Genomic DNA, 25,722 nt, shown 5'->3' with positions numbered 1-25,722 from the left:
AGCCGCAGATCAGAGCAGCCATAAGACATAGGCACTTTAGGCATGAACGCAATGTTAGGTCGTAAAGTAACGCTGTCGCCACCCACACCGAACTCCAAACATGATGGATGTGTGGAGAGGGCATGAATCTCGCTCACCCTTTTGGCGGAAACGAGTGCGAGCAAAAGCGCTGTCTTATAGGAAACAACCTTTATGTCCGCTTGCTGCAAGGGCTCGAATGGTGCATCGCAAAGAGCGTCCAGCACCATGGCCAGGTCCCAAGTCGGAAAAGTATGTCTGGCCGCCGGACGGAGGCGGCGGACGCCCTTAAGGAACCTGCTAGCAAGAGGGTGCGCTCCAGGGGAGACGCCGTCATAGCCTACATGACAGGCTGAAATGGCCGACAGGTAGACTTTAAGCGTCGAGTGAGCTTTGCCTTGTTCAAACAGTTCTTGAAGGAACGTAAGCACTGTCGCGATCGAGCACTGGAAAGCGACAATGCCCCTGTGGTCACACCACTTTTCGAATGCTGACCATTTTAAGTCATATAGAGACCTCGTAGAGGAGGCTCTGGCACTCTGAATGGTTGCGATAACATTCTGCGGCAGCCCTGCGGAACTCAGCGCTTCCCGCTCACGAGGAAGGCGTACAGGTTCCAAATGCACGGGTTCGGATGGAGGAGTTCTCCTCCCATCTGAGACAAGAGGTCCGTGTGGTTGGGGAGGCGCCAAGGCACTCCGACCAAGAGCTGGAAGATTTCCGCCAGCCATGGCCTGTTCGTCCACCACGGAGCGACCAATATCAAGGTGAGGCCCCCGTCCCTCACCCTCGCCAGCACGTTCGGGACCAGGTGAACTGGGGGGAATGCATAGAGAAGGACATTCGGCCACGTATGCGCCAGCGCATCCGTGCCCAACGGTGCGTCCCAGTCCAGGATGGAGAAGAACAGTTCGCAGTGCGTGTTCTCCTTCGACGCAAACAAGTCGATCTCCGCCCGTCCGAATCGAGCCCATATGTGTTCTATCACTGACGGATGAACCCTCCATTCCTGGTTGGAGAGAGAGGCTCTCGACAGTCTGTCTGCCCTTATGTTCAATCGTCCCGGGACATGAGTGGCCCTGAGCGATTTCAAATGAGCGTTTGACCACGTCAAAACGGCATAGGCAAGACGGTGAAGGCGAAGTGACCGTAGCCCCCCTTGACGGTTTATGTATGACACCACAGCTGTATTGTCGGTGCGGATCAATACATGTTGTCGCGATAAAATTGGAAGAAAATGTTTCAGAGACAGAAACACTGCCAGCAGTTCCAAAACATTTATATGAAGCTGGCTCTGCAGAGCTGACCATGAGCCGCCCACAGCCCAGTTCTCTAGAGTGGCACCCCAGCCGGTCAACGACGCATCCGTGGTTAACACTTTGCGCACAGCTATCAGGCCCATTGAAGCACCCCGCGACAGCAGCGAGGGGTCTCGCCACATTCGCAGTGCGTGCATGCACGATGTCGAGACGGATATCATTTTGTTCATGTGTGCGCCCCGCTCCGCACACAAGCCCAGAGAGAACACCCATCTCTGCATATCCCTCATAAACAGTTGGCCCAGTGGCACTACTGCTATCATCGATGCCATCAAGCCTAAGAGGCGAAGGCAAGCGCGAAATTTCACTCTCCTCCCCAGCTGGAAGGCAGAGAGGCAGTTGCGGAATGACACAGCTCGCTGAGAGGTGACCGTCGCCCTGAACGGGACAGAGTTTAGTGTGAGGCCCAGAAAGTTTATTGTCTGGGTTGGGATAAGTATGCTTTTCTGGTAGTTTATGAGAAAACCCAGAGACTCCAGATGTCTGAGGAATAACTCTGTGTGTTCTTTTGCTTGTCGGGCCGACTGAGCACATAGAAGGTAGTCGTCTATGTACCCATATATTCTGAGACCCCGTTCTCTGAGGGGGGCGGTAACGAATTGCATCACCCTCGAGAACGCCCTGGGGGCGGTGGCTATTCCAAATGGGATAGTTTGGAATTCTAGGGCCCTGCCTTCGAAATAAAAGCGCAGGAACTGCCTGTGGGGTCCGTAGATCCCTATGTGAAAATACGCCCGTTTCAGGTCTAGCTTCGTGAACCAGTCTCCCTGTCTCATTGACGCCAGGAGCTGTCTGTGTGTGAGCATTTTGAACTTGTAAGTGCGTATGTAGCTGTTCAGAGCTCTTAGGTCCAAAATGGGACGTGAGCCTCCGTCTCTTTTGGGGACAACAAAGTATCTGCTGTAAAACCCCGAATGCGCCTCGTTTTGAGGAACTATTCGCACTGCGTTCTGCTTGAGGAGGGATTCTATCTCCTCTCTCAGTATTTGTTTTGACTGTGCATTGGGCACTGACTGCAACAGACCCCGGAAGCCTGGGGGTCTTCGAGCAAACTGTATTCTGTAACCCTGTTCCATCGTAGATAGAACCCAAGGACAACTTACATGCCGTCGCCAAACCGGGAGAAATTTCGCCGGTATCGGCTGAATCAAATTGGGCGAATTTGTTCGTGTGTACATACTCCCCTCTAGTGGCCGAAAACAGTGTGACACCTGAGGTGCGTGAGTTAAGGCCACGGGGCTCATTGCAGAGCAACCGTGTGGGTGCGCTGAATTTATTCTCACCACAGACAGAGATTTTGTGTTTGTGGGGTGACAAGTGTGTGTTTGATCTAAACCCAGAGGAGAAACCGTGGGACTTAGACAATCTGATTGAGGGGACACTTGTGGGCATGAAGCCTTTATTTTTGTCACGTACAAGGGATATGTGCTTGTGTGACACACGATGAACACCCCCAGAGCTGAGCGTGGGGGGTTTATGCATGAGTGTCGGGCAAGGCGTGATATAGCCGGCCCGACACCTCGCATGTATGTGCGGGGCTTGCACTCCCGCTACGCCGGCCTCTTTTTCTTGGCCATCGGGCCACGGCGTGGCGGACGGCCAGTGTTGGCGTCGAGCTGGATCGTCGGACGGCGTGCCCAGGCGCCCTGCACCACCGCGGGGGATGGTTGTGGCTGTGGCTGTGGCTGGCGGGGTGTCGTCGACTGAAAACGCTTGCTCGGCCACTGGCGTGCGGGCTTAGCTGGCTGTGGCGAGTGAGAGCGTTGCGCAGCAGCCGAAGTCGAGGTCGACGGAGCAAGTCTGCGGGGGAGGAGGTAGCTGAAAGCCTCGTTCTCCTTCTTCTTAGACTCACAGCGGGTCTGCATGGCCTGGACCGCTGAACCGAACAACCCGCTGGGGTCCACAGGGGCGTCCAGGAAAGCATGCCTATCCTTGTCAGGGACCTTAGACAGGTTGAGCCAGAGATGTCGCTGGGCTACCACTGTCAGCCCCATAGCCCTCCCGACAGCCTGGTTGGAGCAGCGCGTGGACCTCATCACGAAGTCCATCGCGGTGCGGATTTCAGTCCACAAGTCCTTCACCGGTTTGCCCTCTTCGAGGGCTGCACCCACCTCAGCCTGCAACTCGGCCACATAGGCGAGGAGCAGCGACACGGTGTTCTGAGCTCGGGCTGCCTGACCAAGAGCTTTGTAGTTCTTCTCCAGTAGCTGGGAGGTGAACTTAGGCTGCTTGTGCGGCAGTTGGGAGGAAGCGGTCAAGCCCATGTTGGTGTCCGGAGCCAGGTAGGATGCCAGTGACTGTTCGGCCCTGGGACAATCCAGCAGCCCCCTCTCAGCGGCGCCCTCCATCTCCGTTAGAGAGCCGAAACCGCCGATGACCACCCGGTTAGAAAACGGCTTGCCCCAGGTCTTCGCCACGTCGTCCAGGCAGTCCTGGAACGGGGGGACCGAAGGCTTGGGAGCAGGTGATGGAGGGGGGAGGAAATTCCCATCTAGCCTGTTGTTCACAGGCGTCGGCGGCGGACGCGGCCACTTGACGCCAAGCCGGCTAGCAGCGCGTTGGCACGTGTCCAGGAACAGCTTGCCCGCTGGTGTGAGACTCCGCCGTAGCAGGCTCCCCCAAAACCGACGCAGCAGTCGAGGCCGGTGCGGGCTGAGAGGGGGGGAAAAGCAGTTCGCCGTCCACACACTCCTCCATTGCTACGTCCTCCTCAGATGAGTACTCCAGCGCTTCCAGAGCGGGGAGTGGCATCGGCGACGGACGCGCCATAGAGGAGGCTCCTTGTGACCCAGACCAGTCGAGGAGCTGAGCCTCGTCCTCCTCGCTCATGACGAGTTCGGAGAGCAGGGGGTCCGAACTGCCCTGAGTCGGGAGATTGAGTCCGAAGTCATCAAACCGGTGCTGCAGTGTTCTGAGCCCGAAGCGAGAACAGGCAGCGCATCCCTGCGGGTTGTCCAAGGCCTCTCGGGCATGCTGGAGCCCCAAGCAGAAGACGCAGGCGGTATGGGTATCCTTCCTCTCAATCGAGTGGCCACAAGCATTAGGGCAAGGTCGAAGTTTGGGACGTGCCGCAGAATGCATGGCTTTTAATTGAAGGCAATATCTAGTTGCAGGTTATAGCTAGTGGAGAAGCGAGCAACGCGGCTAATCTCCAGGCTACACGGCAACGTTAGCAATTAGCTAAAGTTCGAAAAGAGGCGAGCTGAAGCGGCCAGATATTTCGAACCGTCCTTTTTTCTTATTCTTTTTCTTTTCTTTCTTTCTTTCTTGACTAATGTCCCGACGTTTCGTGGGGTCGAGTAAACTTCTTCCCCAAGGAAACAGTTTAGCCGGAACACTCGAAGTAAATTTCGTTGGCGTGGGTAGTAACTCTTCGTTAAGGCTTCTTTAGCGAGTCTTGAAGAGCGAAAAATGTGAAGAGGAGCGAGCGTCACTGTAATTTATTATAGGTAGGCGGGGCTACCTGTGAGTGACAGCTCTCTCCGCCAATAGGCGTGTTTAAAAAGGCTTCAAGAGCGGTCGCGCGAGGGCGCTATCCCCATAGAGTCACGTAGTCTGTCTCAAACCGACTACTTCCGTGAGTACACTTTCGTACAGCACCCTATGTGCCCTGTGTGCTTACTGGCATAGTGTGCACATTTTAACAGAATAGTGTCGTCTCATATCAAACGCTAACCTCCGTGCACTTCACGGAAATGACGATCGTAACGTTTAAATATGTTTTTATTGGTGTCCTCAATTCCACCGTGACATGGTTGTACTGTGTCAAAACATGAACAGTTTATGTTGTAACTTGCTTGTACCTCTGTAAAGTGTGTTTTCCACCGCTGCTGCTTCAGATTTCTCTACCGCGATTTTTACGAGTTTGAAAATACTCCCTCCCCTTCCGTTAGTTAGCCAACATGGCGTCCGTTGAGGGCGAGAAGTGTCCAGCGTTCCACACTCAACTTTTTGACCGTTATGAGTGCACCATCCGGGGACTTGCAGTGCCCTTCGTATCGTTCGAAATTTCAGTGTGAACGCCCTCACGCACTCAAATTAAGTATTTTAAGTGCAGAAGTGCGCGGTTTGAGACACAGTGACGGTCTGTGTCGAACGAGTCGACCGAAAGAGAACTAACGCACTTTACTGTAATAATTTCATCACACCTGCTGTTGCAGCATCCTAATCAGTCCAGAAGGGGGCACAAACGACTCTATAGGGCACTAGCAAAAGGGCACTAGCAAAATCTAGTGCCCTTTATGTGGCAAAATCCATTCTTTTGTGCCCCCTTCTGGACTGATTAGGATGCTGCAACAGCAGGTGTGATGAAATTAAAGGCGAATACATCAAATAGGCGAGCTTGCAGATAGACTGAACATTACAGTTTTTCTCAGTCGCTTTGGTACATTTCTCAGATCAGAGTTGAATTTCTCAAAACTACCTGTTCAATCTTCACATCATTGTGTCACTTGTGCACATCAAAAAAGCAGTTTCTCATTGCTTTGATCAAGTTTAGTACATCCATGCAAATGATTATGTACAATTCTCTGTTTTTTTCCTACATTGTCAATTGCTTATGTCTTGTTGATCAAAATGAATTATAATGGGTCTCTGTTGAATAGTCTCACCCCCCACAACATTTAGGCATTAGTTCAAGTCTTTACATGCAAAATGGTTGAACATGTTGAGAATTTGTGGCCCAAAAGACAGGAACATCAGGAGGTGTAGGAAGTCTGCACTGTTTCCTACAACACTGCATTTACAGTTTTCCCTAACGAGATTGTCCTATGGTCAAATTTCTACTTTATTTCATTTTTCCCCTTTATATGCAGTGCTGTCTTTTCCTTTCTGTAGCACAATGATAGGGTCTGTCAACAAATTACAGTAAAAAACAGTGGCAGCGTAAATGTGAATATTGTCGATCCAACTCCCACATACACTAAGGTGTAACCTACAATTTACAAAAAAATTCATAGAATTTTAGCCATAGTTTACATCAGAACATCCCTCTAGAGTCCAGAGTACACTGTTATACTGACAACATGACTAAGCCATTTGACTGTAAGTGCATTGGGATTTTGTCATCTCTAGGTAGTTCTCATGAAGATGCGGATAGGCTGTGGATAGCAGCTTTTTTGTCAGTCCTCCAGTGCTGGCTTTCAGGTAGCGGTAGCGTTTCCCTGACTGTAGCACAGAGAAGAGTATATTGTTGCCTGTAAAATGAAGGAGGGATACAAGTATGTGCTGCCTAGATCATTGATTGGAACATTTACTTTTAAAAAACAGCCTCATGGTATTGATAAAAAATAGATTAAAATAAAGTCCTCTGCAATGTCTGCAGCAAGGAATTTGCATATCACCGGAGTTCAGCAACTCTAAAGTACCACATCAATGCAAAGAAAGATAGTGTTGACATTGTGTCCTATAGGTTATAACTGGCATTAAATGCCTTGTATGTGAAAAATAATAATAATAAAAGTTTTTAAACTTTAATGTCACTAATGCTGATTATTCAATGATTCAGTTGAATTGAAATATGTTGAATATTTTAACAACAAAAAGTGATTAATTTAGATTAATTAATTAATTACAGAGTAGGCTATATATTTAATTTGATTATTTGTTTTAATCGATTGACAGCCCTACTATAAACATGATCATATAAACATAAAATATTATATATTTTTTTGTAAACCCATATGTGAAAAACATAACTTGATATGACAGCTACTAACTAATGAGACGTGTTAGCTTTGGAGTAAACTAAGTTGTCGATGTATCCACTAGGGGGCGATAGTAGCAAGATTGTCCCAGAGCCGTATATTTTCTGGAAACTTGCTCACTTCTTTAGTGTTTTCCTGGTGTTTTCCTGTGCGGGCTCACTTTAGTGTTTTTCTTTGATAGGGGCATTCGAGTGTGATGATTTGATATATGAATCGTAGTATTTAGAAGTGATTCAATTATATTTATATGGTGTGAGGTTTCATAATCGCGATTTGAACATCTAGCTGCTATCCATGAAAACGTGTTAGCCTAACATGGCGAAACCATAGACAGTAAAGTTGAAGCGGAAGTAATCAATCTGAAGATTAAGAAGACTGGATACCACAAAACAATACGGCCTGGCCGCAAAATGGTTAGCTGTGTCGACCCAGCACTAGTGCCCTGAGTTGATAGCCATTCAGAGAAGACTGTGGGCCCCAGCCTTCAACCGAAGGATATCAACTGGCACTGGTACGAACCGTCCGTATCAACTGACACTGGTACGATCGTCCATCAGAGGGTCACCCGGGTCGCCCCAGGTTCGAACTCATGACCCTGCGATTTTGGGTCGGGACCGCTAACCATTGTCCTACAGTCGGACAAATATATAGTTGTATGAAGTATATTTATCTTTAACGTCTATGACACAAGATTTATGTCATAATGGTGTTAGGTGTCATGGTTGTTAAGCAACCAACTTGGTTAGCTAACCTGGTTGGTGGCTAGAGGCTAATGCTAGCTGACGCTAATGTGTTGGCCAAAGATGCTTTTTCAACCGTCTCTGTGTTGGCCCATGCCTTTGGCTAGGTCCATGGAGGGATAACGCTTGGCTACGAGTCCTTTATTAGGCCAGTCAATCTAGCTCAAAAAAGGGCCAAAACTTAAACTAAATTGCAATAGTAATGGTTCATACTTTTTATTGATCCTTAAACCCTCCTGCATCACATATTAAAAATCTACCCATTTATATTTAGAGGAACATACTTTTATTCAAGGTCAAAGGTAGCAATTTCCAATGCATTTTGCCATTGGGATTTACTACAGGTGAAATGGGTAAAATTTTAAACCATAGATATCAAATTGAAACTTTCACAGTTGTTTACTCACATTAAGGCAAAGGTTTTTTGTATTGCAAGTTTTCTGAAATGTGATGTTTAGATATGCAAATGAGACCAGTTTTACTTATATGCAATAATTTGCATATATTTCTAGAAAACTAAATCTGAACAATAGGTACAGTCAACTTCAAAATAATTGCTGCATTTTGCTTCTATATTGGATACCAAAAGCCTATGCAAAGGGAATATTAGATATCACTTCATATCACCTCAGAAATGAGGAAATCAAGTCGAGTCAAAATCAATGCGTTTCAATGGAAGTACATTATAGAACAAATGATTGTCAATGATATGGTATGATGGAAGTATCTCAAGTCACATGCCAAGTCACATAAGGAAGATATTGACCTTTAGACAACATATCAAGTGAGTTGGCATGGACTGAGATACTTCCATCATACCATATCATGAAATAAATAAATATATGCAAATTGTTGCATTTTAAAGTAAAACTGGTCTCATTTGCATATCTAAACATCACATTTCAGAAAACTTGCAATACAAAAAATCTTTGCCTTAATGTGAGTAAACAACTGTGAAAGTTTCAATTTGATATCTATAGTTTAAAATGTTACCCATTTCACCAGTAGTAAATCCCAATGGCAAAATGCATTGGAAATTGCTACCTTTGACATTGAAAAAAAGTATGTTCCACTAAATATAAATGGGTAGATTTTTTATATGTTAATTACATATACCTAGGGGTCACAAAAAACTTGCAATGATTACTATTGCAATTAGTTATGGGTCAAACGCTAGATTGACTGGCCTATTATGCCCTACCAGTCCCTTCCCTTTACGACTCCTATTATAACATGTAAAGGCAAGGCATACTACGTGGATTTAGCCCCACTAACACAATTTTTAATTGTTTGTTAGCTAACTCACGTTTGTTGTGATAGCCGTTCAATTAGATTGTGTGTAGGCCTACTTTCTTAAAGAGACCCTATGCAACTTTTTCATAGTCATAAAATCGCTTAGAAATCGTTGTTTTGCTTGACTGACCAGTTTTATCGAAAACAGTCACATTTCCTCCCGCCCCTGGTGTCCCTATCCGCTATTGCAACCTTGCAACTTTCTGATAAACGATCGTTTGCTGTTTACATCTGGAAGTCAGAGACGCATAAGGAACAAGAAGAACCACGCTTGCAATTTATATATTTATATATAGCCTATATATGTAGAAATATACACGCTAAATCTGTCGGGGAAGCTCTGCAGAGAAATATGCAAGCATAAAACGAGCGAAAACGAAAAACGAAACCGAAACTAGAGATGAAATCGCCAATCCTGCATTGTTCCTCTTTAATATTCATGACAAGTTCAATTTAAAGAGATGGTTGTCCAACAGCGGACCAGAAGTGGCAAGCCATCGGCGGTATGCCACCAGTGGTCCACTTTCTGCCAATCAGATTTTACTCTCTGCAGAGAACCGTGTTCAGTGTACAGTATCTAAAAAGTGCCATTTTAGAAAATGTGCTTGAGAAGAGGTTTTGCTCTCTGTGTATCAGTTGAAATAATTATGCCATGCATTTCCTTTTAGTGTCTTAGCAAGTAGGAAAAAGAGAATTGGAGAATTGATCAAATTGATTTTCAGTGATCTCATCAACAATGGTTTGATAATGTCACATCTAAAAACATAATTCCTCACAATAGAGCCCATGATTAATTATCTGGTGGCCCATTGACTCTGGTATAGTTCTAGATACAGATAGCCCATGTGAAGATCACATCGTGTGTGCATATCTGTGAAGTTTCTGTGCATGTGAAGTAATATTATTGATATATGAGTGTTGGCTATCAAAGTAAGGGATAATGGCCGACGAGGTCACCGGTTCGATGGAAATAATGGCTAGGTGGAGGTCTAGAACTCCGGCGACGTGCGAAGCGATATGGTGATATTGTTATGGTCTTACAGTAGTTTTGTCAAATATATGTATCCCAGCTATTACTATTGTAAACAGTCAATCCTTTTTAATGATATCCAAAGCTAAATTCAGGCCAGAAAAGTGTATGGCCAGTTTAAAATAGTAGGGTTCTTCCCTGTTTTATTCAAAACATCGATCAAATGCTAATTGCTAATTAAATCTTTGCCTTTAACCATCGTATAGCCTATAAGATATAATAATACTTGTGCTTAGCTTATTGCTGCAAAGTTTTGAACCGTGACCCTTCGTTTTTCCTCTAGCATCACTAGCCTACTTAAAGGAGCATTTCACCCATTTACATTAAGCTTTTTATTGTTAGAAACCCAGTCATATTTTTGAATGGTCGTGCATCATTCCCTCATTTTCCCCTGAGATGGGAGAAAAAAGCTGAAATGTACATTTGGGTCATGTGGATAAAATCCAACAACTCCCAGAGTTCCCTGCCTTTCACTGCCTTACCAGCACCCACCAGGAAGTAGACAAGTAGCCTATACAGAAGGACTCATTAATGTAACACTTTGGCATTAATAACGATTCTAAATTTAAAACGATCATTGTTTTATGTTGCACTCAATCTTGTGGCCATATATCAATGTTGCTGGTCTTCAAAAGGAATTAGCGAAAAAATCGCGAAAAAAAACAAAACGTTAATTTTACATATTTCCATGTCAAATGTCCCGCAAATTGACAGCATATGCTAGAATACCCGACCTTTAACAAGTATTAGTATCGCTAATACTATTTGTGCAATAACCTGTGAATAACATTAGGATAACTGACCTTGTGTCCATTCTAGTTTGAGCCAGCCCAGGCAAAGGCTAATCGACAGCCAATGATCCTAATCGATGTTCAGGCTTGCTGCAGGCCTTGATGGAGGCCTTGATGTTCCGTGCTGTATTACAGCTCGTACAGGTCATCTCGTGCATCAAATTCCCATACCAGATCTTCAGAATCCCCATTTGCCATATCAGTTTCAATATCAGCATTCAATGAATTAGTATTTAATATTAAATCGTAGTTACTTATCAGCTTTCTCCACAGACCGGGAGCCTATAGCTTCCAAAAAAGATGGCGGCTATATGTTTTTGTTTCTGCAAGTGAAGTCCCACTGCTAGCGCCCCCTCTTGGAAAAATGAAGAGTGTTTGTAGTTTCATCTACTCGACAAAGATATAGGACTTCCTGCTTTCAATGATGTAAAATGACGATTTTTACATAATTGAAAGCAGGAAGTTCAACATTGAAAACCGTATTTCTCCCGTCTCAAGGCAAATTGAGGGAATGTTGCACGGCCATTCAAAAACATGACTGGTTTTCTAAAGATACAAAGCTTAATGCTAATAGTAGGGGAGATTATGTGAAAAATCGTTACGTGGCGGATAGAAGCATGAAATTTGGTAGATATGTTCCTTGGGTGATCCTAAGACATCCTAGAAGGGGTGCCCAAAAATATCTCAAACAGGAAGTGAGATTTTGGAGAAATTCAAAATGGCCGCCAATACAATTGATAGCTGATTCAAAAACTACCTATACAACCTCCTAAAAGCTTGAAATTTGGTGTATATGTTCATTGGGTAATCCTAAATCATCCTGGAAGATTAAACCAAAATTCTCAAACAGGAAGTGAGGTTTTTGAAAAAAACTAAAAAATACTGCGCTTCCTGCCACAAAATTGGCAGCTCCTTCAAAGACTGCCTAAACAACCTCTAAAATGCTTGAAATTTGGTATACATGTTCCTTGGGTGATGTTAAGACATCCCAGAAGGGGTGCCCAAAAATATCTCAAACAGGAAGTGAGATTTTGGAGAAATTCAATATGGCCGCCAATACAATTGATAGCTGATTCAAAAACTACCTATACAACCTCCTAAAAGCTTGAAATTTGGTGTGTATGCTCATTGGGTGATCCTAAGTCATCCTGGAAGATTAAACCAAAATTCTCAAACAGGAAGTGAGGTTTTTGCAAAAAACAAAAAAATACTGCGCTTCCTGCCACAAAATTGGCAGCTCCTTCAAAGACTGCCCAAACAACCTCTAAAATGCTTGAAATTTGGTATACATGTTCCTTGGGTGATCCTAAGACATCCCAGAAGGGGTGCCCAAAAATATCTCAAACAGGAAGTGAGATTTTGAAGAAATTCAAAATGGCCGCCGAAACAATTGATAGCTGATTCAAAAACTATTGGAAAAGGCTGTACTGCCCGCCGCAAAATTGGCAGCTAGTTCAAAGACCATCTAAACAACCCCTAAAAAGCCTGAAAGATGGTATATGTTCATTGGGTGATCCTAAGACATCCTAGAAGGAGTGTCCAATATGTCTCTAACAGGAAGTTAGAGTTTTTAAAGAAATTGAAAAAGGCAGTGCTGCTCGCCACAAAATTGTCAGCTATTTCAAATGCCAATTAAATAACGTCTAATAAACTTGAAATTTGGTGTTCCTTGGGTGATCCTAAAGGCTCTTCTCATTCATCATTCATCATTCATCTTTTTATATCCTCTCTTCCTTCCTTCCTAGATAAAGAATGATGGGCCAGCAACAATGGGATAGTCTATCTAGTGTTCTTTATAGATCAGTGGGAACAAGCCGGAGAACCGAGGAAGGAAGGAAGGATAGATAAAAAGACGAATTAGCCTTAAGACATCCTAGAAGGGGTGCCCAAAACTATCCCTTAACAGGTAGTGAGTTTTTAAAGAAATTGAAAAAGGTTGCGCTAAGGTCGTGCCCACCACATAATTGGCAGCTAATTCAAAGACCATCTAAACAACCTCTAAAAAGCTTGAAATTGGGTATGTTCCTTGGGTGATCCTAAGACATCCTAGAAGGAATGCCCCAAATATCTAGGGTAAGAAGAACTGTCTTAAAAGAAAATAAATTATGAAAAGAAATACACTATGGCTACCTATATATCCACTAACTATCTCAAGGATACTGTAAACACAGAGAAGCACCTCAGGCAGATCTCATAAAATCATAAAATTATGCACACATGTCCCCTGTAACTTTGTAAGACATAGTATGACACCACACTAGATTACAGCAGTACATTAGTCATAGCCTACATACTGCATATTCTCATCTATTCACATGCTCCAGCACATTGGCATAATGCTGTGCAAGGCAACCCAGCATCCTGGCATCCTGGCATCGGCACTCGGCAGAGAGGCTCAGCTTTGCTGTCACATTAAGAAGTTCTCTACATACTTCCGCTGCCTCTGGTAAAAGTGTCCATAAAGGTGTCCAAGAATCATCTAATTTAGTCCATCCATATTTTTCAGGAGAAAGCACTGACTGGATAGCTTGCAGACCTTTGGACCAAATGCTAGCTTAGTACACTGCACTATTTGAATGCTAGGGGTATTTTCCATTGAGAGACATTTTTGAGAAAACAAATCCTTCCTGAGATCATTGAATTTTTCAAGATTGGTTGTCTTATCGTAAAGAACACAAGTGTACCTCAATGCAAATATGTTTGTTTCCTGGCTAAGTAATTCAAAAAGATTTAATGTCATAGCAGTGAAGGCACCTGTTACTTCTGGAAATTATTTCCATGCAGCCCATGCTGACTTTTTGCCCTAAAGGTTGTATCACAACCTGAAAAAGAGAGAAAAGCTGGGAGAGCCAAACTTGCTCTTTTCCTCAAGGTTTTGAAAACACTATTGATGTGTATTTCCTGAAAGTTTTGCCCTATACCAAAAGCAACCTATACTGTACACTAATTGCCAAAAGTATTTGGTCACCTGCCTTGACTCACATATGAATTTCAGTCACAACCCATTCTTAATCCATAGGGTTTAATATGATGTCGGTCCACCCTTTGCAGCTATAACAGCTTCAGGGAAGACTTTCCACAGTGTTTTGAGACACAGCCTTACTCAATGTACATTTTACACACCTTAGTACTAGCTGGCTACCATTACTGTAGTACAAATCTAAATTTCATAGTTCCTATAACATTATGCCCGAAAGAATACAACAATACCCCCCAGGAAGATCCGAAGGGCACAAATACGCAAAAAAAGACCCCAAGTGATCACAGGGACACAATTAGCCTAGGAATACCTTTGTTTGCCAAGCTTTAACTCAACCCAGCTGGTGGGTCTACATTGGCTAATGCTAATGCTAACGCTAGCATAACAGGAGTTGTGTTCCTATTTAGGGCTAGATCTCTGCTCATGTGGACAATTAAACAATAAGCTGTCTTTTGAAAATGATTAAGTGACTCTTCCAAAAGTTTTTAAGAATATTAATGTTGTGCATAAATGAATAATTAACTACTCAGGTGAGGATTCACTGGGAGAGTCATGCCATTCTGACCGTTTTAAGCCTGTTTTTTCCACTTTAAAGTTGTATAATAGACATGTAAGATTGCTTACGTGGGTTATCTTGCATATATTATTTGTTAACCATCTCTATATATTAAATGTGAAGTGATAAAGTAGCAGAATAAATCAAGATGCCCAAACTATGCAATGTTTTATTATCCTAAGGCCGTTTCTGGCAGCCATCTTGGATTTTCCCTTAAAAAATGACCTTAATGAACCAGAAATTTGGGGCACCCCTTCTGATATGATGAGATACATCATAAAGAGTGTCTGTACCAATTTTGGTGCTTCTATCCGACGCGTAACGATTAGGCCCTTTTTTGTTGATAATCCCCCCTACTATAATCGGTGAAGTGTCCCTTTGACATTTTTACAATAATAACAAGTCTTGAATTGTGACATTATCTTCTGTAGGCCTACACTATTTGGGGCTCAACGATTTATATTAGCCTGGACTATTATCTCTATCCTATATTCTCTCATAGCTTGGCCTAGGCTACATAACAAACTCTGCTTAGCTTGCCTACACATCCTCTTGTAAATCATGTCTCCTTATACAGGCTGTGTCTAAATAATGTAGCCTACACGTTGTAAAACAAAAGATTACATCTTTGATCACTGTCTCTGTGTGTGTCTAATAGGCCTATTTTATCCTTTATCTCTTTAGCCCACAGACAATTTTATGGTGAATTATGCTACGTCACTTCCTACTAGAAGGCGGTCGCTTGTCTGACAGCTGAATCAACAATAACAAAAAAAAAAAACCGCACGTACAGGTTCACAGCTAAGGTGAGCACAACACATTCCACAACAATTTACCCAACAGTATAACGGTACGTCTGAAAAATATGTACATCAAATATGTAGCGTTAACCACAGTCCGCAATCACTGGTTGTTGTACGGCTATGTAGTCTAAGCCAGAGAACATCATTCGTGCTTATTTTTGTGCGATGTATTTCCCGTCTCAATCATCCGTTTGTGTATCCGTAGCCTGATTACATAGCGCATCCTTTGAGTAGCACTATATTGTCATTTCCAAAATAGTCGTCCTAAGTTATCTGGACGAACATAGCATACACCAAGTTCGAGTCTTGTCAGTAGCTTTGGCTAGTTTCGCATCGTTTTTCGCCGAAACGCAATGCTTCCCATACTTTGAATCTATGTAGGTTATCTTATTTAGATTTTGCTAATTCGATGTAGGCTTGATATAACCGTATGTTGGACTGATGTAGCGTACAGTCAGTGCATCTTTTGACATCTGTTATAGACTGCCAATTTCATCCTGTAGCCTACAGCAAGATACATCTAGTGTGTTCAATAGTAGAATATCCTAGGACACAACCAGTTGTGTGTTGTCATTTAAAATGTCAATTATGTCTTTAGAACTGTGACAGAGAACAAGCAATAGCCTACATGGACATTAATATTTTATATCACTGTCTCACTGGTGCTGTTATTGCAGATTTTCATCTGCAATTCAAAAAACAAATATGCCAACATCTTAAGGATACAAGGATACAAGTATGTTTATTTGTCTCGTTGTTGTGGTCTGTGTTGGGATAGGCTACATCAGGAGAAATTATAGACAACATACAGGCCTACAATATTTTCTTGTGGGACTCTTGGAGTGATCGGCTAACCTCTCAATTTCAGTTGCTATTGACTGTTTGACCTGACTGTCATGAAACAGAAGACTTTCATTCTGTTATGGTAACATATTACGAGAAATTTGAACTCCCCTCTGTTTGTTCAGTGTTGGCCTGTTAGAGGTGACCTGCGTGTGCCTCAGCCACCCTCCCAGCCCCCCACTGGAGAGACACGGCAGCTCAGAGGAAACAGAGGACTCACCTCTGCAGGTGGCCAGCCAGTGGAAGGTATCATTCAAACCTTTAATTGTAGCTGATGTCTTGTAGTAGACAACGCAAACCCCATACTGCTATAGACTAACAGTGCTAGCTGCATCTAGTGTAGTGGAGCAGTACCACGTTCAGGCTTGGGTCATTCTGATCTGAGTTAATTTACAGTTTATTTTGAATACACAGTATACATTCCACATTTTCTTTCAATTAATGTGTAATTACTGCTGCATAATTATGTATGATTCGCAGAACTCATCTGGATACATGTGATTATACATATGTCGAGATCCAAGCTCAAATAGTGCACTTCAGAATATGGTCTGACTGCTGATGGAATTGTCTATCTAACCTTCCAACTGCACAGCAATGATAAGCTGATAAGACACCTCCCACTCCCTATCCCTCTCTCACTCTTGTTTATGGCCTTGGGTAGAAAGGCTGGTGTCCTCCTGGCTCTAGGTCTGTGTATTTAAACAGTCAGTGGTATCACTTTACAAGGCCTCTGTACTTACTGGTGCAACAACTGCTTTTTTTTGCCCGGTGTGTGTGTCTGGTGGTTCTCATGCAGCTAGTGTGGTGAGTATCCAGTGTTACCTCTCCTGTATGTGGCTCTTTCCCCCGCTGTGGGACGGTCAGCTCCATAGGGCTCGTGGGACAGGACGATGGAGCAGCATGAGGAGGAGGGCCGCAGCTTCATGCAGGTGATCAGTGAGAAGTACAGTCCAGAGAACTTCCCGTACCGCCGAGGCCCTGGCATGGGAGTGGTGGTAGTGCCCACTGGCCCGCAAGGATCACCCATGAAGGGTAAGGCTAAAGTAGGGTTCAGTCTAAAGATTCCCGACGAGACGAGACGAGACGAAACGTTCTTAAACCTTGCAACTGCGATTAAACATGTTGAATGCTCTGTGACGGCTTCCAACTACGTGTAACTTCCATTCACACCGCTGCAACTCCGTCTCGTCGCGTCAGGAATCTTTGGTGTGAATTGGGCTTAAGGCTGACATTCACCAAATAGCTAGATATTTCATAATTAAACAGTATATTAAGCCAGAGTTATCCTGTTTTGTGTTTGGCATTGAAAATGTATTAAATAATGTGAATGATTTGACAAGAAGTAGTAGAGAATTATTTAGATGTTGTGGTATGTATATAGTTCATCATTAAAAAAAGTGAAGTGTGAAATGGCTTGAACACATCTGAGGATAGATGGAGGAATACATTTGTAATGAATTCCACTGTTCATGGTCCAGACTCCAGAGGGTGTCAACTACTATATCACTGTGAAGGCCACTAAATGTCGTGAGATGCCATCATGACTGAGTTATTGTCTGCACAGACCGGCTGAACCTCCCCAGTATACTGGTGCTGAATGGCTGTGGGATGAGTCGTGCTGGAGATCAAGGGGAGATAGCTGCCTTCTGTGCCCATGTGATGGAGCTAGATCTGTCCAACAACAAGCTCCGAGACTGGCATGAGGTAAGTCAGCAGATCACTGAAGTCAGACCGCAGAACTTTCTTAGGAATTGTAAAAGATGTGATTTTAAAATGTCCCCTGTTGATATTTCTATATTTGCTGTGCATTTTTGCTTATTTGTTTTTGAGTATTTGCATTCTGCTCTCTCTAATTCACATTTCAGATCAGTAAGATTGTGTCCAACATCCCACACCTGGACTTTCTCAACCTTAGCTCAAACCCCCTGAATGAGGCTGTGCTGGAGCCCAGCTGTGCCGAGGCCTTTTCTCGTGTCCATCGTCTTGTCCTTAACAATACTCAAGTCTCCTGGAACACAGTGCACACCCTTACCCGAGAGATCCCAGAGTAAGGAGTCACTATTTTTTTCATACATCAGCAATCAGTGTGCTCTCACTGATTGATTTTCCCCCATCTTAACAACAATGGAATATGAAGGGAAATAATTTTGCTGGTGCCACTATGTTGGTATGGCAAGAAACACGATTCCTTTCCAGACAGACACTATTCTTAGACATTTGTTACAACCTTAAGCTATGTTTTAACCTAAGTTCTACGACATAGCCAGGGATACAGTATATGATTGTTTAATGTTATGAAGTTACTATTGTTATTTGTACTCAGATTCTTTCTTTACTGCCCCTTTTTCATTTACTTCATTCCTCATTCCATAGTACCAACTTTTACGGTATGTATAAATTCACAAAGCTTTCTGTAGCAAAGAGAGTGAGAGCTATCACCCCACCCGGCCCTGAACCTGGGTCTGTGGGGTATGACACCTGCAACTTGACTACAACGCCAAAGAGCCAGGTTGGCATTCAGTGCGCATATTCAACTGTAGAGACGGCACTCCGTCACACTTTCACTAGTACTCTGTGTTTTTGTTTCTTTTTTTCATGGTGTTTCACTCATGAAAAAAAAAACAATTGCGTCATGAATCATAATTCAGTGTCACTTGGATTATCCCTTCAGGTAACTTTGAGAGGTGTGGAGGATCTCCACAGTGCTAAAGTGTTTTTTGTTGTGGTTGTGTGTGTGTGGTGGTCAGGTTGGAGGAGCTGTTCCTGTGCCTTAATGAGTACACCACTGTGTCACCCTCCACCGTGTCCTGCACGACACTCCGCCTGCTGCACATCACCGACAACAACCTGCACGACTGGGACGAGGTGCGCAAGTTTGGGACCATTTTCCCCTCGCTGGATACTCTGGTCATGGCCAACAACAACCTCAGCTCAATTCCGGATGCTGGAGACACACTGCGACGACTCTTCCCGAACTTACGCAGCATCAATCTGCACAACGCAGGTACTGTTCATGCTAATGTAAATTAATTTGACCTCACTAGTCAATGCAATCAGTGGTCATTGAAAGTACTCTATTTACTTTATTAATATTGTGTATCATGGGTACTATTAATGTCATTACCAAGTTGTAACATCTAATATTGTTTTCTAGTACTGCAACTACATTTAAGGCATACTGATGATTATTTGAATATATCATACTCTGGGAGAACTTGTCATTTCGATTTTTAATACCTTTTCAATTTACTGTCACCTCAATTACATCTCCTTGTTAGTGTTTATAGTGCCATGTAAATCCTGTGGCTAAGCAGGGTATCAGTTGTGTACTTACCCTAAACTGAATGATGCATATTCACAAATGTGCAAAACCATCAAGTGTGTACTGTAAAGGAGCATCAACAGTGAAATCTACTGTACTAAAGGAAAATATTTAAGTCATGGCCTGCCCCCTAGTGGACATTGCATTTAACACTGCAGTAGACTTCAGAAGTTCACCTACAAAACCTACCATCTTTGCCCATATACTGTAATGAGATCTGGTATCTTGTGATTTTTTTCCTTTGAGAAAATAACATGGGGATTTTGACGTGTTAAACTCTTGTAGGGGCGAAGAAACCTGAAATGCAGACATTTTGCTCTTCACTTTTGTCCTCTGCCTATGAGTAGGTACTATGATTTTCAGGACATTAAGATGGCAAACTTCGATGTTTGCTACCCCAGAGCTAATTAGCGATACATCTTGCCATAGTTAGCTTCAATTAACACCTGGATCGCCTACAGATGGCAGGTTTGGGTACTTTTTGCAGGCGAACATCATGTGACCTCCTAGGGCTTGTTTCCCCAGTGTCAAAAGTCAAAAGCTTTAGTCACCATTAATGTAAGAATTAATGTGTTTAGGTCTTCAGCAATGGGAAGATATCGAGAAGCTCAACTTTTTCCCAAAACTTGAAGAAGTAAGAATTAGAGGGATACCTTTACTACAGAACTATACGAATACTGAACGCCGAAGCCTCATGATAGCACAGTAAGTAATCATTAATCTTTTTGGGAAAATATGATACGCCAAACTGTACGCTTCCTCTCATTATTCTAAAGACAATAAAACACATTTGGAAGCAGAATCAAGTCTGAAGTTACTGCAAACATCATAGTGATCATTATTTGGTTCAGCACTTTGAACATACATGCCACAATATTAGGTAACACCCTCCCAGTTACTATGCCAGAAAAAAAACATTGCTGCTGACTCTACATTGTGAAGATCCAGTGCAGCAGATTATGTCAAAGTAAAGAATGAACATTACAGTCATGAGTGAACTGTATGGCTGTGAAATCAACACTGATGGCTGTTCATTTAACACAGCAAAAGGAAAGAGGATTTGATTGACATTACATGACATCCCAGCAACTAGTCATTGTTTTAGCAGTTCATATCCATATGACTAGTTTTGTCCTTTATGAAGATATGAGAAAACTTAGCCCCTCATGATTGGGTACAGTAAAGGTACTGCATAATTACTGGGCCATGTCAGTTACCGTGCAAGTACTCAGTGACTAGTAATTACTCTCAAATGAATGTTTATGCAGGTGAATGTGTATACGGATGTCATTTGCAGGTGATAATGAATGGATGCATTTGGTGCTATGATAAGCAGTTTTAAAATACACAGTAGCCAGGAGACACTGACATGGCTCTTTTTTCAACCTCAGTAAAACTTAGCGAAAACATGTCACTGTACATTTTTGCTTTGATTGCTTTAAGGGCTCACAACCCTCAAGTTTATTCTTTCAATATAACACATTTGAGTGGAACTGACCCAAGTTAAGCTATGTGGTCTCAGAGTTATCCCTTTGAGCAGTGCACACTTTTCATTCTGACGGTGTGCTTCTGCTGCTTTAGTTTACCCACAGTGACCAACCTCAACGGAAGTGTGGTGACCGACAGCGAGCGAGAGGACGCCGAGAGGTTCTTCATCCGTTATTATCTGAACCGCCCATCAGGGGAGCAGCCGGACAGGTACGCCAGTCTCATAGCAATCTCACTCAGACACAGCTTCAGTATGGCTCTAGGGGGAAACTAGTTGGGTTAAGTAGGTCTCCATCACAATTGGAAAGCATTGATAAAAAAAGAGCACAATAGTGAAAGGGAAAAAAAGCCTTTTTAGACATGGAATAAATCATGAGAATCATTTATATTAATATTCATATTTCCTGTTTCAATGTATGACTTGTACCTTGTAGTCAACAAGGAATGAATTTACCAGTCTGGGCTAAAGTGAAATAACGTTCAATTCTATTTAGCACATTAAAAGGGGACCATTAGTTCAGAAGCAAGAGGATCAAAACTAGTACTCTTTGGATATTGCTTTTGAGTTGACAGTCAAAGGCTCTATTTACTTCTGAAGGTACCACTGCTTGGTGACCAAGTACGGGAAGCTGGAGCCATTGGCCGAGATTGACCTGCGGCCCAAATTTCATGCCAAGGTAGAAGTTCACTGTGAGGAAAAAGTGGAGCAGGTGAGCATCCGGCTGGATCAGACGGTGGCTGAGCTGAAGAAACAGCTGAAGACAGTGGTGCGGCTCTCCACCAACAACATGCGCCTCTACTACATAGACAAGGACCTGCACAGCCCCTTCGGACCAGAGGAGATGACATCATACAGCACACGGGCCCTCTACTCCTACAGCATCCGCGATGGCGATGAGATTCTGGTGGTGCCCAAGACCAAATAAGTGACCTGAGCACGGGAACAACTGTGTAACGTTCCCAATCCCTCCACCTCCCGACCCCACTACACACCTTAATCTAGTAAGACCTCTACCAACCTTATTCCCACAGACACCATCTAAGTCACATTTGATGTGAGCCACACTTTCAGGAAGAAAAAAAAACTGCCACCCCTTTGCTTGCTTCAGTTCTTGAATGTGCAGGCCTCTCTGTCAGCTGCTGTCAACTAGAGTCTGATAGCTGTATGTAGCCCTGCACTGAACTGCACTGACATGTGAGCGGACATCTGTATTCACAACTTTCCTTTTTCTTCTTTGATCCTGTTTCTTTTTCTTTCTTTTTTTTCAAAGACATGTCGTCTATGGGCTAGTGCACATAGAGGGCATAGGGCCATCATCAAGGGCTCCCAGTGCATTTGGAAACAATCATTTAGAGCTCAAACTGTTGCCTGTTTGACAGATGGCCTGAACCCTAGACTGTTGCTTTCTTTGTTATGCTGTGTTTTTTTTAAATGTTTGATGTGAATGCAAATATTTAAAGAAAAGATTTTTTTTTCTCTTATTGAAGAGTTTCGTAAGGATGTTTTAGCCTTACTTATTAAATTTACCACATTTGGAGAGCCTTTATTAAGAATTTATTAGAGTAACATATCGCCCATTGTGAGGCTGCAATGGTGGAAAGTGGACGTCAGTTCAGCTTATTTGAGGTGGTTCATGCAAGTGTTAATGGATATTTGTGCTTAATTCAATCTCACAGCCCAATACAATTTATGGAGATTATTAAACAGAATGTTTGACGAATATTACTAATATTTTTGGTTTTCCAAGAGTAGAAATATATTGAGTGCACCATTATTGACCATGTAAATTTCAAATTCAACTTATGTTTACAAATTCTGTGTGCAACTTGATTGTGGCCTGTGAGTTCTGGAATCACAGCCTTGTGGAGACAGTTATGGCTGAATAACTGAACATTCTTTTTTCTGTGTGAGACAGAACTGCACTGATCTCAGCTTTTTTCCACCAAAGATTCAGTTGCTGATCCTTGGCATGGTCATGATATCGATAATATTGTTGCTTTGTATAACAGGCTCATCGATGCTTGGTGATGTTGTTTATTTTAACGACACTGGTCACAGAGGTCCTGCTACTTTATCACACTATTTATTTGTTTGTTTGTATTGCTGTTGTTTTGCATTGTTCAGGCAAAAGTGTTATGTATACCATTCAGAGAATGTTTGGCTATAATCAAGACTAGAAAATATATGGTCCCACATATTAAATTCTATGGGAAATACATAATCCCAGTGTTATTGCCCAGAGCAAAGACTAGAGAGGTGAGATTTGTTGGTAAACTCTCTCAGGTTTGTGTCTGAAATACACTGCACATCCCATGATCACAGGAACAGTCCGTTTGAAAATAACAACATGTATTGAAGTGAATTTCAGTATTTCACATGCTAATCAATCAATCACGTCAACAGTTTAAAACGTGATTAATGTTGAATTGTTTTTCAGCTGTGTGGGGGTTTCCTGGATGTCACATTGCATAACTGATGTAAAAAGACAAGTTGTGAAGATTTCATACATTATGTTTCATAATTTACAGGCCACTACATTGTTACATTATTATGTTTATGATATTTAACAACAAAGGTCAAGCTTTAGAGACTTAATGTTTTAGGGCAATGTGTACATAACGGAAATACTATTTCTGAAATAACCAGTGGTGTATTATTGCATTTATCCTGCAGCTATTTCATGATGAGAAGGTTAGAGGACCTAAAAGTAACAAGGAATTAATTCTGCCTCTATTTCAGAGTGTATGGAGTGGTTTTGTGCTGGACCACACATTAATGGAAGTGATATAAGGGACTTAGTACAGGAGCATTGAAAAGCAACGTGTAGCTTTGTAATACATGCTTGCTGAGTGCTCCCTTAGACGGAGAAGTATTTGGGTACAGATGCATGGCGTAGGGTAACATATTTTGTTTCCGTGTAACAGAGAGGAACATTCTGATATACAGGGAAGACATTAACCCTTAAATGACATACTCCTTAGTAGACGTGTAGTAGGCTACGCTGTGATCATTTAAGCCTCATGGGCTTAAATGGAAGCAGTGTTGTAGATGGCTTTGACTGGCTGTAGGTTAGGTCTATCTGGATGCCACTTATGGTAAAGAACAAAAGTATCATACAGTATTGAGTTGACTATATAATATTCTTACACACATGAGGCATACCTAATAGTAGAGAAAACTTGTGCAATAGCCTATGTTGGTTCCATAAGCCATGAAATGTGTCTGCTTTTTTCTTGATGTTGCATTGTTGGTTATGGTTGAGTATCTTTTGGGACCAACTTGATGACTGCTGGCATGCTTGTTAGTGAACTTATATGTCTGGGAGGTATTACAGTTTGCCATTTTGTGTAGTTGAATTACTTTTGACAATATGTTAATACAACATTAATTATATCATTGGGCAACCTAAAGTCATTGGTTGTTTGTAGTCTCAGGTTTATTTATGTATTTATATTGAATTAGTAAAACATGTTTTTTGTTCTTTATTATTTGAATTATTAATGTAGCCATTTTAAAACACATGGGCCTATCTAAAACTGGAGAGACACTATCTTACACCCACCATGCCCCTGAAAAACATATCTGAGTAGCACGAAGTATGATGACAGCTGATTACAACTTTGGAAAACAATAGGATATTTGTTCCCCATCCTCACTGTGCATGTGGGCAGGGTGGTTGGGAACAGTAAAACTGGTTAATCAAATTATGCAAACGGCCAAAAAACCAACAGGACTGTTCAGTAGAAAAGTTGTCAGTGTGGATCTATACTCATTTCTGCCTTGATTAATCATGTTGTTTATCCAGCTGTGTATGTAAAAGTTTTATGCTGAATATGTGTGACAAAAAAAGTATAAAGTATGTATGTAGGCTATTCTATTCATAATTCACAGAGCAGCTGACATGGCTTGAGTGTAGGCCTAATTTCTTCAACATCCATATCCTCTCTCACCTGTCAAGCAAAAATGTAAATAAAGAACAAGATTAAGAATGAATTCTTTGTATCTATGTAACATACATGTTAATAATTGAACAGTTCATCTCACTCACATGATTAGCCTACACAGATATATAAATTAGACTCACAAATGGTCATTGCAAATTCTAATTCATTAGGGCCTAATGATTAGGCTACTGTGGCTCATATTGATTCATGTAGGCTATATCATTTTTCATAAGAATAATGCAGCCACTGCGCTCAAATGTAACACTCATGGTAAAACGTGCAACATAATTTAGGACTAAGTATTTTATGAACACCAACGTTAGACTAGTTCTGTCAGACGATGAGCTACCACTAGATGACGTTAGCTCATAAGGACAGAAATCGGTCATTTGTAGGCTGTTGCACAGGGTAGTGGTCCAAAATGGGCTGGAAAATACCATTTCAATCACCTACATTGTTGCTAGTGAAAGTGAAATATTTGCAGGTAGGCCTACATGTAGTTCAGCCATACAAAGACTGCATTACGTTAATGTAGCAAAACAGTGATGGTTAGCTACAGTTTTAGTTAAAACCAAAACTACACATTCTTCTGGATATATCTTTCGTTTCTGACTGATGTGATGATAACTTTTGATTGCCAGCTGACTTACTACAGAGACGGTTTATAAAGCGAGACGATTCATATGAGGGTAAATTCTGGTTTCATTGTGACGCAACTGCCACTCCCATTTAGGAGGCAAACGGAGGTATTTATATGGGAGAAATAATTCTACACCTTTCTAAACCGATTATTTCGTCACTGAACACGCCCCTTTAGGAGGCAGGAAGTGCTGCTATTTCGTTCCATTGAAAAACCCCTTTATGATTCATCTTAGTAACTATACGA

The 25,722-nt window shown here is 42.5% G+C and overlaps 2 protein-coding genes across 8 annotated transcripts in view; one reads left to right on the top strand and one right to left on the bottom strand.

Annotated features, from left to right (window-relative positions):
* Positions 1 to 24,885, top strand: part of LOC134099815 (tubulin-specific chaperone cofactor E-like protein) — a 28,805-nt gene extending 3,920 nt beyond the window's left edge. Inside the window, exons 1-9 of one of the 7 annotated variants that reach the window (XM_062552830.1) lie at positions 15,195 to 15,238; positions 16,204 to 16,324; positions 16,946 to 17,113; positions 17,646 to 17,785; positions 17,947 to 18,128; positions 18,829 to 19,085; positions 19,982 to 20,108; positions 20,985 to 21,101; positions 21,490 to 24,885. In XM_062552830.1, coding sequence (XP_062408814.1) covers positions 16,972 to 17,113; positions 17,646 to 17,785; positions 17,947 to 18,128; positions 18,829 to 19,085; positions 19,982 to 20,108; positions 20,985 to 21,101; positions 21,490 to 21,817 — 1,293 coding nt within the window. In that variant the 5' untranslated portion in view covers positions 15,195 to 15,238; positions 16,204 to 16,324; positions 16,946 to 16,971 and the 3' untranslated portion in view covers positions 21,818 to 24,885. Of the gene's footprint in view, positions 1 to 15,194; positions 15,283 to 15,950; positions 15,972 to 16,203; positions 17,114 to 17,645; positions 17,786 to 17,946; positions 18,129 to 18,454; positions 19,086 to 19,981; positions 20,109 to 20,984; positions 21,102 to 21,489 lie in introns of those variants that run through there. The other 6 variants (XM_062552833.1, XM_062552834.1, XM_062552832.1 and 3 more) reach the window with 6 other exon arrangements.
* Positions 599 to 4,418, bottom strand: LOC134100063 (uncharacterized). The gene is made up of 3 exons (XM_062553111.1): positions 3,903 to 4,418; positions 2,892 to 3,769; positions 599 to 2,435 (listed from the first exon to the last, which is right to left on the bottom strand). Exons 1-3 carry the CDS (start codon positions 4,416 to 4,418, stop codon positions 599 to 601), a joined length of 3,231 nt encoding a protein of 1,076 aa, XP_062409095.1.
* Positions 24,886 to 25,722: the final 837 nt, after the last annotated feature.

The sequence above is a fragment of the Sardina pilchardus genome, chromosome 13, assembly GCF_963854185.1.
Source record: "Sardina pilchardus chromosome 13, fSarPil1.1, whole genome shotgun sequence".
In the NCBI taxonomy this organism is placed as follows: Eukaryota; Metazoa; Chordata; class Actinopteri; order Clupeiformes; family Clupeidae; genus Sardina; species Sardina pilchardus.
This window is presented reverse-complemented; position numbering and strand designations above follow the sequence as displayed.